This window comes from Gymnoscopelus microlampas (assembly GCF_963454915.1).
Source record: "Gymnoscopelus microlampas genome assembly, chromosome: 17".
NCBI lineage: Eukaryota > Metazoa > Chordata > Actinopteri > Myctophiformes > Myctophidae > Gymnoscopelus > Gymnoscopelus microlampas.
The window spans coordinates 33055570-33070670 of record NC_139954.1 but is presented as its reverse complement, the minus strand read 5'-3'; the positions used below and the strand labels follow the sequence as shown (position 1 = coordinate 33070670).

Genomic DNA, 15101 nt, shown 5'->3' with positions numbered 1-15101 from the left:
TTCCAAGAGTCCTGAGGCAACTGTAGGCAGCAAAGAAAAGCCTGCTGGAGATGCTTTCCCATTTTCATTCAACTTTGGGAAGTTTTAGAATAAATATCTGACTTTGAAAGATGTTAATTTCCTGTTCCCACTATTAATATTCTTACTTGGAGGACACTGACAAATGTGTTTCAATTGGAATTCAGTATAGGTTTTATTACTTTTGGGCATAAAATTGAGTTGAACATATGTATTCAGTTGATTTAAAGACCAAATTCAAAATTGTTTGGGAAATTTCTCGTAAGCTGCAGATAATTTATTTGTGTTTGCCTTCACATATTAACAACCATTTGTTTTCTTTAAATGAAAAAAAAATGTTCTATTTATGTTCTATATTGGTTTATAAAAGACATTTCTGAAACGATCTTTTGTACACAAGTTTTTATTTTAGACATACATGCAATAGTATTAAAATGTATCACAAGGACATAACATTCACATTACTTCTAAGAAGTCTCCTACAAGTTGGTGTAGGGACGGTGTCATAATATTAGACTTTAGAGGTGATTGCACATAAAATGTAATAAACTGCATATTAGTGAAATGTACTGTTCAGTTTGTATCAATTAGAAAAATGATGGCACTGGTGCTTCAATTACAAGCAATATAATAATTTGAAATGTACATTTCAGAGAATAACTGGTTCCAAAACATGAGCTAATTTATGACTGTCAACTATCAAGGATGTTCTGCATCAATTGACACGGACAGATCCAACTAATCTCTTACTTCGTAGATGTATTGCCATTGAGACATTACCTTAAAACAACAGTCCTACACAAAGGCGTGATTCATAAAACACAAAAAATTACTTAAATTACTGTATTTAGATTCCAGATTCATAATCTTGGATTCCAGTTTACAGATTAATTTATACAATTTTAAAATAGATTCACTCTTGGATTAATGTCCAAAGTATTGCATTTAAATAATTCTCTTTGTTAAAGGTGGTGTTTGCAATGTATAGGTGCAATTATAATACATTTTCACATTTTAACTTTTCAGATTGTGCAAATAATAGAGGATAGTCATTTATAATGCATAGAAATGTGTTACTGGGAACATTTCGTCAATAAAGGTTTATTTGGCTTACATTGTTTTGAGCCTCATGTGAAACATTCAGTGTTATACTGTTGGACAGTAGTCAATCTGATTAGTAGCTAAACCAAGTGATTATTATCATCACTGAAAATACTATATACATTATACAGTATAATGCTGTAGCAAGTGCAACAACTAAAATGATTGAGTTCAGTGCTCCTTTAAAATGCCATTAATCTCTCAGGTACACATAATATGCACAAATCAAATACAATACAGTTTTTATATAGAACCAGGCAGGAGGGGCTGATTGATAAGGGCTATTTAAGGAGAGAACATAGTTCCAGAATGTCTAGAACCCAGGGTCGATGCTGATTGATCGACGAGTCACATGTTCGATCTCTCCTGGGATGTATTCAGTGAAGCTGGTTTGGTACTTGGCCAACATTTTAAGCATTGGCCGCAGGTTAATCCACCACTGGACTTTGGGCATCCGATGCCTAAATAAACCAAGGCAGAGTTATTTACCCATTGTGCTTACTTAATCTAAAATTAACATACAGTATCTATATACTGAATACTGATAAGATCATTTGATAGTAACAGTGGATGTAGCTTGGGATTTCTTACTCAAAATCTGTCTCAGCCTTCAGTTCAGTGACAGGGATAAACGAGACAACCTTCTTTTGAAGACCAAGCACACATGCCGTCGCTGGTGAGTTGGCATACACACGCCCTGTTGAGAAAGAAACGAACATGTCACTTAGAATTATTCAATTATGTCATTGTTATTATTTTCCTTTAACGTTCAGAAATAAATCCTTTGCACCAAGCATACATTTTTTCTAAGAAACCTATATATAATTGACCTACCTTGCCGGTTTTCAGTCAAATGCTCAGAAAGCCACTGCATAGCCTTCACTCCCATCTTAGTGCCCAGATTTCGATCGAAGGGTGAAGGTGCTCCTCCCTAAAAAAACATGAACAGAAAACAGAAAAACAGCCACAGAGTCTATCTAGAGTTAATACCAATGGTCAAGTATAAGTATATGAGCAAGTACTGTATGTGCTTCCCATTCACATAAACCCTGTGGCACATACTGTAGTGGCTCCATACCTGCTGAAGGTGTCCCAGCACATTGACTCTGCAGTCAAAGATGCCTTTGCCCTCCGCTGAATACAGCTTGTGGATGAACTCAGTAGTGTAGTGCTCATGGCATTTTTCATTCCTGATGATACAGAGTGACATTAAAATAACAATATTTGTTTTATTATTATTGGCTTAACAGTCAGCAGTTGATCTCTATGTATATGAATGTATATGCATTATGTACCTCAGTACCAGACCTCGCTGGATATCTTTCTTCATCTTCTCTGTCAAATGCTCCACATTGGTCTGGGCAAAAGGCAAGTTAATTAAAGAGCAGTCTTATCTACTGATGAAGAATATCTTGCTGTTCTTAAACTAAAACGTCACACAAATAGAATGCAGTTGCTGCATATCAACCCATTATTTGTAATACTACTCATCACCATCAGCCACTATCGCACTAATGTCAGACTGCTGGGAATGTATTTATTACTCATTGCTTAATTCACTCTCTCTTTGTCTTGTCAATAACTGGGAAACAAGGATGGATTGTTTTAGCAACACCTTCTCCTTAATTGAGACAGCCGATCAAATACTCAACATCCCTGGTTTAAGCAGTGCAGACAGAGGCAAAATATTTTTTGGTGCGGGATGATTACATACAAAGTCAATGCAAAGATAGGAATTGGTGCGATGCTGCATCGGGCGGCGTAAATGAGGCGAAACGGGCGAAACAAATGAATGAATTTAGCATATTCCTCCAATTTTCTCAAGTTAAAATACCAACAATACCAAATAATACCAACTTGAGTGAAGTTTGCTTCACCATTCGCGTCTCGACATCCATATTTTCACAGTATTTATTTTGGTGAAATGATGGGGAAAAGACAGGGCTTCCATTTGTAACTCTGAGAACAACACATGGATACATTCCCAGAGTTAAATTAGCACAGGTAAATTAAAGCTGGAGGTGTCCTTGTGCACATTGTCTATATGTTTTATGTGCCTGCAAACAAAACAAGCCCTCAAATTGGTCTTTGAGTCAACAAACTGCTTCTATTTAGTCCCAATGCCAGTCTTGTCCCGTGCAAGAGAGTTGCCAGCTGGGGAGAAGAAGAACACACACTGTGTGCATTTGACAGATTGACTGTAATAACAGTTTTAAAACTGTTATTAGAATTATGTACTGTTTCTTAGTATGTGTACGGTGATTGTCAGCATGCGCAATTAGGCAAATAGGTGAACACACAAATGCACACTTTTGTCCCAGTGACTAGAAAAATATTTGCGCTTCTAATTTGAACACACCTTTCCTGTCTCTATTTACTGCCCATGCCTAAAAATAATGTTTGGATAGAGAGACAGGAGGGAAGGCACTGGTAGGATAAGGATACAAATGCCTAAAAGGCCCTAAATGGTTCCTCTGTGGTGTAGTCAAACTACAACACACTGGGCCTCGACAGAAAACAAAAAACATATTCTCACCTTAAGGTCGCGGATGCTGAAAGGCTCTTCGTAGATATAAGCTGCATCAGCACCTACTGCTATGCCAGTGCTAGTAGCCAGATAGCCACAGTAACCTCCCATGGTTTCCACTACGAACACACGCCTCTTCGTTCCACTGGCAGACTGCTTGATCTTGTCGCATCCCTGGAGAGGAAATCGGTGACATGACGGTATTACAGAATGCACACAAATTAACATTATAAACTAGGATGAAAGCATTTTGAACTAGGATGCCAGCATCTGCTCTATAAGTTCCGTCTTTGTGACAATTTGACATCACCTCCATGGCGGAGTTGACGGCAGTGTCCGCTCCAAGACTGAAGTAAGTCCCAGGTACGTTGTTGCTGATGGTAGCAGGAATGACACACATGGGGATGCAGAGCTCATCAAAACGACCCCGGGCTTCAGACAACTGTACCAGACCCTCATAGGCCTGTCAACACACAGATGCAGAGTGAAAACCATATTCATATTGACTAAGGCCTGATTTATACTGTACTTAGTTGCACGCCAGTGTCGCACACTTACAATATCATTTCCACAACATGGCACAGCGCAACACGTTGTGAGCTTGGAGATCTGCTATTGTTGGTTCACGACACTGGGGCACAACTAAGAATAACTAAATATAACAGGAATGTAGTATTTTAGTGCTGGCTCTGCCGTTTTGAGCCTACCTCAAACCCTCCAATTACAAGCAGAGCTGAGATGCTGTACTTGTTGATTGTCTCCACAATCTTTTCCATTAATTTACTTGGAAGGGTTCTAAGGGAAGATGCAGAAATAAAATTATTATTCTAAGATGAAGCACAGCAGCATGGTGTATCATGTGTACATTATATTAAGACTACAAAAAATAATTTAAAGAACAGTTTATATATATATACGTATATATATATTATTAATAATAATACAGCACCATTGTATTTGTTTATATGTAAGAGTACACACGCGAGAACAACTAGAAGAGGGAGATGCCCAAATAATAGCTTCTGTATGTATGCAGTTAAATTTCAACGTACAGCTATGAATGACTTGCGTGGCATGTGATTTTCCAATTGTACATCTTCTCTACCGTCTTCCTCCCTCTCTCTCTCATACACATTCATTGTCTAATGTCTACCTTTCTTCTCTGCTTTGCTGATCATCGTCTCTCTAAACTCTGCAAAAGGGGTTAGACTGAGAGAAGGTTCAGACTAAGTGTAATGTTTACGAAGAAGGTGGTTGTCATGTTTATAGATATATATTTCCATGTCAAACTAATGTCGGCTTGCACCAGTGAAGTTGCAGGTCTGGCTACTTCCGGACATCTCATAAACCGAAGGGACAGGGGCATTGGCTAGTTAGTAGCAGGACACTTATCAAATAGCCTGGAGGGACGTTAACTGAAAGATTATTGATTTAAAGAAGACATAATTCTTGTTGCCTGACTAGAAAAATATTTGAGAATTGAGGTAGTCAGACAGACAGACAGACAGACAGAGGATGTGCCTCACCGTTTTGTGCCTAGCACGGAGCCTCCTTGTCCAGTCCATCCAGCCACAGTGTGCCATAGCATTTCACTCACCTACAAAAAGCAACATGCCATGTCAATGCCATATAGTTAAATCCCAATAAACTGTTGAGTGAGTCTCGCGATACAGCAGAAGTATGGCAATCAGAAGGCCTTACTGCTCCATTGGCCAGTCCTTGAAAGCCATCGTTGACACCATAGACCTTGTGTCCATAAGCGAGTGCCACTCTCACAGCAGACCTCACTGCAGCATTCATCCCTGCTGCAGGGGCTCCCACGTTCAGAATGGCTATGGAGTGGTTGCTCTGTGGGAGGAAAAAAAAAGTTGTAATTTGTTCAGATGGTGTTTATACAGCACCATTGTATTTGTTTATATGTAAGAGTACACAAGCGAGAATAACTAGGAGAGGGAGGGAGAGAGAGAGAACGGTGAGTATTACCGCAGAAGATGGCTTCGGGAACGCAAGCATTTTGTAGATGTTCAAGTTGTTCTCAAAGCTCCTATCAAGACATTATAGTTCAGTTTTGGGTTAGGGTAACCGGTAGTTATTTGTAAGATGATAAAACATATGATGAGGTGCTACATCTGAATAAACAAAACTAAGTTGTGCTTCTCCAAGTTTCATGGCAATCCACCCACTGGACTTTGATACTGTATGCGTGCGTGCAAGTGGCCTCTTTGCCTATAGGTGGTGCTAGAGGGAAGGTCATGGGGTCATCAAAATCAAAATGAGGCTTTTTATCAGAATTGTCTATCTTTCCTGCGGAAATGGGGTTCAAATAACATCTTGGTTCGATTTTTTTTTACACCAAAGCATGTCCTGACAAATGTTACATTAGTGTGAGGTTAAGGTTAGGCATCGTCTTTTGTGTGGTTAAGGTTAGGGTTAAGGTTAGGTTTAGGTAGCCTCGCGTGGTGGCAGAGGGCAATTTTGGTTTTGCACTGGCAGATTCGTCTGGTCCCAGGATAAGGTTTAGGCATAGTTTTGTGAGGTTAAGGTTACCGTTAAGGTTGGGTTTAGGCATAGTGGCAAGCGCTCAAGGAAGAAGTTGGACCATAGACTTAGACAAGGAGGAACGTGGCCACGCCACATGGGCGAGACCATGTTTCTCTGCCAGAAAGCCTCGAGGTCAAACTTCTCCCCTTGTGCGCATGTTTCATCCTCCAGTTACTGTAGCATGGTGCACAGCCCTTTTGGAACATTTGGGACGAAAATGTTGGATGGACATGGACAAAAAATAACAGAATGGAACAGACAAGTGACTCTCTTTCTTATGTGTATGCCTTCTTTTGCATATTGGATTTTTACACTGCTGCTATAGTATAAGATAAATTGAATCCGCACATTGTACTTGTACATTTTTTAAACTGCACCTAAAAGATAAGTGACTGTGTCTAAGACAAGACCCTATCCCTTAGGCTACATCCAGTATTTTATCGTTATTGTATTACCTTTTTTGTATTTTAGTATTATGTTAGCACAATTCTGCAGAACAAGTCCCACTAACATTTCGCTGCTTGTACTTGTATAAGTAAAGTACTGTAAGTGACAAAAAACGTCTTGATTCTTGGACTGATCTTTTGGAATAAACATTCCTACTTCAATTTAACAGTCAATCAATTCCAAAAGCAAAAATGTCTACCAAAGAAAAATATTTTGTATTTTACAACAACAACAAAAGTAACTATCATGTAAATCATTTGGTAAGCCTCAACAATTATTCAAAATGTTTGTTATTTCGGAATCTTTTTTTAGGAAAATTGCATGAATGTCATTCTTTATATACTACTTTGTAGTTACAATAAGTCAAAACATTTCTTTATGAATCAACAGAGTGCACTTGATTTCTTATAATGGCCTTTATGCATGTGCTTCTTGAAAATGTACTGTATGTTTTATTACTTTTGTTTACTATGTTGTATCGTAGCCAGCCAGTTCTATTATAGAGAGTGCACAGCTCTCAGGCACATCCGTCTGCATAAATAAAGTAACTAACATAAAACCATCTATTGTACAGTACATCTATTCTCTCACCCGCCACGTAGTTTGACAGCCTCGTCAAATCTCTTCTCATTCATGGCGGTCTGCACCAGTTTAGTCTGCAGATGGGGATACAGTGTATGTTAATAAAAAAATACATATTTGATGTTTAATGACTACATCTAATAGAATTAATCAAGGTGAAGTGTACTAAGAGGACAATGAGAATAATCTACCATCTCTACACACTCCATCAGAGGCAGACGCACAGCTTGGTTACCGGACAGGCCAATGACGCAGGCTGGAGTGTCAGGAGTGGCATCCATCAGAGCCACCACTGCCTCCAGACCCTGCTTACTGCTCTGAAATGACACACACACACACACACACACCACACACACCACACACACCACACACACCACACACACACACACACACACACACACACACACACACACACACTTACTTCAATGTTGTGCTAAATATAAACACAGACACCAGATAGCATGACTTGTACCTCTCAAAGTCCACTTACTACAATGTATTGAATGCAGGAAGACTATCTGAAGTGCATGAAGTTATGAGGTGGAAGAATGATAAAATGTTAGGGAAAGTGTCTTGCTCTGGGCCCATTTGAAATGTAGATGGTCGTGCCGAGGATCAAACCGGTGACCTTCTGATTACCACACAGCCTCTATAACCACTCAGATATGGCAGAGTGTTTCAGTTTAAATTTAACAGAACCAATTCAAAGACCGAAACAATTCAAGGACCTTGGGCGGTCCTTAATATGGGATGGTAGCAGGATTGGTTTCAAAGCAGTGGGCATGAGTTCGTTACCACTGGTTTTCTTTGGTGACCAAGCCCATTCATTGAATTTAGATTCAGGCTCCGCCTACTGTTACAGACGTATCAGTAGCCGGAGATCTTTGATGGTCTGGCTACGCAAAACGATTCAATATGTGTTCCACTTTTCAGCACATTGCCAAAGTACAGACGGAGCCTTAGGTTCTCCAACTCACCAGTATTCTGTCAAAGGCAGAGGGAGTTCCTCCTCGCTGCACGTGTCCCAGTACAGTCACCCTGGTGTCATAACCCAGCCTCTTTACCACCAGCTAGAGACAGGCATAGGTTTAGTTTATTACACTACATGTAACATCAATGTATTAGGCAGACATAACTTATCATGTGGATATGGTCCAGAGAGTCTGCCAATTCCAGGATCATCAATAATAAAATGCTTACATCCTTAACGTAATCTGCAGAGATTGGTTCGCCGTTTCGGTTGATTGCCCCTTCTGCCATGATGATGACGTTAAGCCGGCGACCTTTACTGCGGCTCTGAAAATAAATACATTATGGCATTAACATATGCCTAGGGCAACCACACTAACAAGCCTGTGTTGAGAGAAAAAAATACATGTTTAAACTATTCTAAACATGCCCAAGAAAATTATATTTTTGGTCAAAATCAGTGGTGAAAAGTAACATTTCAGTACATTTACTCAAGTTCTGCACAACGCTCACGTTGTGAGCTTGCAGATCCGCTTTACTTTTTGTACAGCAATACTTTTGTACTTCTACTAAAGTACAAATGTTAATCCAGGCCTTTTACTTGTAACAGAGTGTTTTTATATTGTGGTATTGCTATTACTCAGTACTTCTTTCAACACTGGTCAAGCTGTAGTACGTCTCTGAAACAAAATGTCAGTCCTGTGCTATCCTTACCCCTTCCAGACGGGCACACATACGGTCCTCCCAGCCCTCCAGAGGAGGAGCCTCTGGAATGAAAAGCCAGTCTGCCCCAGAGGCCAGAGCAGACACCAACGCCAGGTACCTGAATACCACATGACAGGGAGGGAAAGGGACATTTAGAATGACAAAACACACACCTACTAATGGTAATTAATCAATATTGCATGATGTAGTGAGTGCTGAGTGGCATAATATGACAGGAAACAGATAAAGACTTACTTACCCACAGTGGCGTCCCATGACTTCTAGAACAAATGTACGCTGGTGGCTGTTGAGAGGAGCATTATTGTTTTTTTTATTGGTGTCATATTTACGATTGAAAAAGACAATTACCATTTACAGACCACAACACACAAAGAAGGTGTTGAATAATACATTTGGAGGTTGACTGTTGTCCAGTGCAGTACTAGAATGCTCAATCGCAGGGGAACAAGTATGGACAAGATTCCTGCAAGCATGAAAAAATAGGCTTGAATGTGAGACGTGGATATTACCAACAGTTTGCCTGTGTTTGGTTGACTCTCATTGCAAATGTCTTAATTCCACGCCATTCATTAAAATGTAGAGGCCCAATTACTTAGCAAGATCTCTTTGATTCCAGTGCCACAAATATACAAAAATAACAATGTAAAAAAGAATAACGAGTGTTATGTTTGCATTATACATTATGGCATAAGAGAGTGAGTAACTATACAAATGAAATGCTACTTCAGTCAGTGACTTCTTGGCATTTGGTTTCAATGGTAGGTGGTACAGTGCCATCAGGGGTGTGCTGGGGTGCTTTTTAACTAGTGGAGCGCTACGTGCTTGCGCATACACACTCACGATCACCATTTGAAATAACCTCTTAAATATGTAGGCCTATTAATTGACCCACAATACATCACATTTCTTTCTATTTACTTTCTTAAGAATATCTGACAGCTATCCTACACCTACAGTACTTAACAGGTCACACAATGGACCATTGGTATGCATCCAGCCAGGGTTAATTAACGCACTCTCGCAGGTACGCACTTGCATGTCCATAAACAGGTATGTCCATGCATGTGCGGGCACGCGTGCAGCTCAAACAACTATGGAGCGGTGCTCCATCCCGCCCCGGCCCAAGTACACCCTTGAGTGACATCAGTGCTGTGTTACAGTGTAACAGTCTGACCTTTGAGCAGTGGTTGTGATGGCATCAACGATCTCCATGATGCGATGCAGGGCAGAGTCTGCACCGATAGTCATGTCAGTGCCACAGAAGTCATTGTCTATGGAGCCCACAAGGCCCACAATGTTCAGGTGGCTATGCTGCTTGGCTAGGGTGTCTGTGATCCTTCCTATAAGTGAGACAAACACACATTAACAGACAGACATCTCTGTAAACATCAACGTATCGCGAGCGTGTTGTGAGCGCCTTGTGAGCTTGTAGATCTGCTATTTTCAGTAAATATTCCCCCAGAATAGGGATGCTAACCACTTTTGCTATATTTTATACATCGTTGTACAACAGTGTTGCGCAAAAAATGCCGAACTACAAACTCACTTGTAGATCTGCTTTTTATTTTATCATTCTATCGATAAGTGATACATTTTTATCATCAATTAAATCGATGAGTTTGATTAAGCAACCCTTGTGACTAGTGAGACAGCATTTGACAGAGAGAATCCTTACCTTTCTGCACCAGCTCATCCAGCAGTCCGCTCCACTCACTGCGAAAGATGTTGGCCCCGGTGAGACTGCCATCTCCACCACACACACACAGATTGGTGATTCCCCTCCTCACCAGGTTAAATGCTGAAGCGACACGACCCTCGCGGGTCGTGAAGGCCTTACATCGAGCACTGCCTATCACAGTGCCACCCTGTAGCAGAGATAAACAGTAGCAAGACAGATCACAATCTGAGCTAAGGGAGGCACATGTAGGAAAACAGATAACGCTGACTTGGCCTGTCTGGCATTGGAAACGGTCATGCTGAATGACAGATCACAGACCCTTTAACTCTGGCCCCTATAAAGCAAATCAGGGACAGTAAATCGGAGGTTGAGTTAGGATTTTAAACTGCCAGCCAGAATGTCCAGCATGATTACAGTTTACCAGACATTTGTCTATTTTAACGACCATATCAATTTTCAATGCATGCCATGAACAACACTATAGCGTTACTTGCGTTATGGTGCTAAATAACCCATTAGAGCTTGATGTTACATCGCTTAACAACAAACACATTAACATGCCCGCATGCTTAACTGCGGGGCACACAAGCATTGACACTGTACAGGCAAGACCAACATTCTAAACCTTCTGAATCTGTAAACCGCTTCGTCTTTGTCTTAAAATTGCCGAATTTGCTGTGCCGCGTGTTTGTAATGATGAATCATGCATTATTAGTTTATTAGAAAATATTTTATTGTATGAGTTGTGACAAATATACCTTTTTGATTCTTTTTTTTTTTACCTCTATTTAACCAGGTAAAACAAAAACATTCAGAATAAAGAGCAAAGAAAGGGCACTGCAAAAAAAGCCACTTAATGGCTCAGCTGGTCGGCAATAAATCAAAATATAGGCTACTCACGGGACATGAAAATATATACACTAGTATTCAGTGGTGAGTGCCTTCCATGCGTCACTCCGTGAGACCGTTTTGGGACAGCTTTTGCAGAGAGATTGTACAGCTGTCTCAGCTTATCAATTAGATAATAGATTGGTAACATTTTATGGAACAGGACCGTGTATTTATCTTTTGTGATTAGCCCGGCACTTTCACCTGCACGCGACAGTATGGATGGACAGCTCACAGCTGTTGTGAAGTCTCTTTGGCCAACTGTGTTGGACGCTTTGTCTTCAAATGCATGCACATTGTTGTTCATTTGAAGTAGGACAACTTGGCATTGCACAGCTTGCATTTGACCTTGTTTTCACTCACTATCAATGCCGCTATCACCCTCCCGGGTGAAAGTCGGTATGTGATGTGTGTGTATGAGTGTGAGTGAGAGGGAGTGAGAGAGGGCGAGAGAGATCGAACAATTGTGGCAGTTGTTATTTTTTTTACAGGCCAGGATGTCCGGAGAATAATAGTTTCTGGTATTTGTCTTAAAAAAGAAAGAAACAGGCAAAACCGGTAATTGCCAGCCTAACATGACCTTTGAATCAGATATGTCCAATAATAAAGTTGATGGCTAGTGCTTCCTGCGTTGGGTGTTTGAGCTCTATAAATGTGGATCTTACTGAATGAATTACAATGACAGTATAATGGCAAATACGCCATTAAATAAGCCTGCAGGACTTAAGACTTAGGCAATACTGAATGTATATGAATACAATAGTATTGAAACCAAGACTGCGTATATTTCACACAACAGGCTCCTGTGTTGTGTCACAGAAACAACAAGAAATTGCAACAAACAACAGACAACAAAGACACTAAGTAACACGGATGTAAATGTATATTCTAAGCAAGCCTATAGGGCAGGTTTGCTTCAGTTCTTAACTCAGGTTTTGGTTCACAAAGCATGCCCTTTCAAAAATATCAGATGCACAAATCCAAGACAATGAATAACATGGGGTACAAATGGATAAAGAAAATGCTTCCAATATTCTATTCTATAAAAAATTGCAACTTGCTGCTTTTCTACTATTGAGGGCTACACCACATGCAGCAAGATGCCTTACCGGTTTATAATCAGTACTAGACACGTAGGGAGAAGAGGTGTAGTGAAGAGAAGAGAAGGGTGAAGAGGTAACAACTAACAAGAGTAAAGACCACACAAATGGGAGGAAAAGAGAAACGGGGAGAGAAAGAGAGTCGACATGAGACGAGAAATATAAAATTACAAACCAATAATATACAAATAGTAGTGCTGGTGCATTATAGTCAGTGAGGACCAGTGTTGTCTGCCTACCTGCTGAATGATGTTGGTCACACTGTGCCAGTCCGCAACTTTGATGTTGTCGCCCCCATCTACCAGGCCTTGGTACCCCTAGTAGAAACCAACAGCATTGATTTAAAATGACAGCACTGTGCATGTGATGTGTGGGAAGTATGGGAACATGGATTAATTTGGTAATGAAAGATTACAACAGAGAGGGCTCAACGAGATGCTCTCCATTGCTAAGTTGGAACAAATCCGTCATGATGGACAGAATACACAAGCTAAATTCCCCAAAATGTGGATGCCATTCCTGGCATTGCTTGATCTGGATGGTGCAACCCTGCAACCTGAACTTATGGACTCTTAACTATCCCTGCTTTCTGATTTTCGATCCCACCCATGTGTCCTTTTTTTGTGTCTAATTGATTTTTATTTGTATGTACTATGTACTGTACTGTTAATCGTATTTTTCTGTCATTTTGTGTCTTGCATTGTTGTGTACTATTTGACAAAAAAGATCTAAATAAAGTATGTCAAAAAAGTAAACACACAATTACAACGAGGAGCTGTTATTGGATCGACTAAGTGCCTCACTATAAACAAGACAGTAACAGTTCACAGCAGAAGCAGGAAACAGGCCTAGCTCAGCATGTACTGTATGTTTGTTAATATATCATCGTGCAAAGGGGATGAAAGTACCTCATGAATAAGATAGACCTTGGCCCCAACATATATACCCATCCGGGTCACAGCTCTGACAGCAGCATTCATTCCTGGTCAAGAACAAACGAGACACATTTCAGATTGCATAGATTACTAGTATAGATTCTATAGATTGCATAGATTACTAATAGTAGTAGTAATCTATGCAGTGTCATCATGCAGTTTACATGTTTCATAAGAGCTATGACTTCAGTGCAGTAACTGCACTGCAGTCATAGCTGTTATGAAAAAATGTAAATTGCATGATGTCACTGCATGCACGTTTATTGCAACATCTCTATTTAAGCAAAGGTGCTGCTATATCCACTCTGACAACCTGCTGCAACATTGACAGTCCTTTAAGATTTTACAGTTTGGAGACACACCCCGCATCCGCACCCACTGACCTTGTGAAGACAAGGCAGCTTTCATTACATTCTTATCATGCTTCACAATCTGAGTAAACCGTACTGTCGATCTTCACAAGATGTACGACCTTGGAGAAACTAAATTATTTTAGATCAGACGCAATTCGGCCTTAACTCTGTCATTTACCTAGCCTTGGATCAAGAAGATCAAGGCTATCATAGATGTATTATATCAATTTTGATCTATAGAATAGATAATGTCAAAATCTATGAAATACATCTATGATAGTCTTGATCCAAGGCTATAATTTACCCATGTAAACTACTGTCAAAATGGCAATTATTAACAAGCCAACACTAACGACATAATCATACATTTGATAGATGACCAGCACAATGTCACAGTCATGTTACCTTGTGCATCTCCGCCACTAGTCAGAACTGCTATGGCTCTGCCAGCACCCGTCATCTTCAGCTTCTCCAAATCCATCGAAGACATGTCGACCACGTTGCTATAGATCTGTATCTGAACTAGTAAATGAGTTGTTTAATATGTATTTAGTAGCTTCTTAATTGAACAGAAGAGCGAGTTACAGCTTCCTTGTTGGGAGGGAGCAACAACATTAACAACCACTTGTCTGGAACTGGCTCCGCCCCCATCAGCCCACTAGCTCCAAAAAATGTTATTGTTATGCAACGCCTTCAAATATACTGTAGAGCAGGGGTCTTCAATGTTTTTCAGGCCAAGGACCCCTTAGCTGAGAGAGAGATGAAGCAGGGACCCCCACTACATATTGTATGAAATTGTGTTGCAGATTCAACTTTGTCATCGATTTCATAGATAGTTTAGACGTGTTTGACAGCACTGTCATCAGTGTATGTTGGATTCATGTTCATGTGTATTTTCAGACATTAAACCACCACCCTCAATACATAAACTTGATCTTTGGCTTTGTACATGGTCTGCTCTTTTCCCCTCTACACCAAACCTCTTTGCCAAAAATAGCTGATCTACAAGCGAGGCATTGTGAGCTTGTAGATTGCTATTTTTGGCTAAAGTTCTCCTCAGAATAGGGATGTAGGGTTCAAGTGGTTAATGTAAAAATAACAAAAAAAAACGTTTCTATCACACAAAGATTTGGCGGACCCCCTGTATCCAGTACGCTAACAATGTATAATTTGGAGATTATGTGCGGTTAACCACCAAAATTGTGAAATAGCAGATCTACAAGCTTACAGAGTGTC

General features: G+C 40.1%; 1 protein-coding gene across 1 annotated transcript; it reads right to left on the bottom strand.

Annotated features, from left to right (window-relative positions):
• Positions 1-941: 941 nt before the first annotated feature.
• pfkla (phosphofructokinase, liver a) lies at positions 942-14491 on the bottom strand. The gene is made up of 22 exons (XM_084083940.1): positions 14271-14491; positions 13486-13559; positions 12817-12894; positions 10587-10776; positions 10086-10251; positions 9150-9194; positions 8900-9008; positions 8417-8512; positions 8194-8286; positions 7408-7533; positions 7226-7290; positions 5630-5690; positions 5348-5494; positions 5173-5243; positions 4354-4441; positions 3957-4109; positions 3656-3820; positions 2415-2476; positions 2198-2309; positions 1954-2050; positions 1711-1816; positions 942-1580 (listed from the first exon to the last, which is right to left on the bottom strand). Exons 1-22 carry the CDS (start codon positions 14353-14355, stop codon positions 1433-1435), a joined length of 2337 nt encoding a protein of 778 aa, XP_083940066.1. The 5' UTR covers positions 14356-14491; the 3' UTR covers positions 942-1432.
• Between the last annotated feature and the right edge of the window lie 610 nt (positions 14492-15101).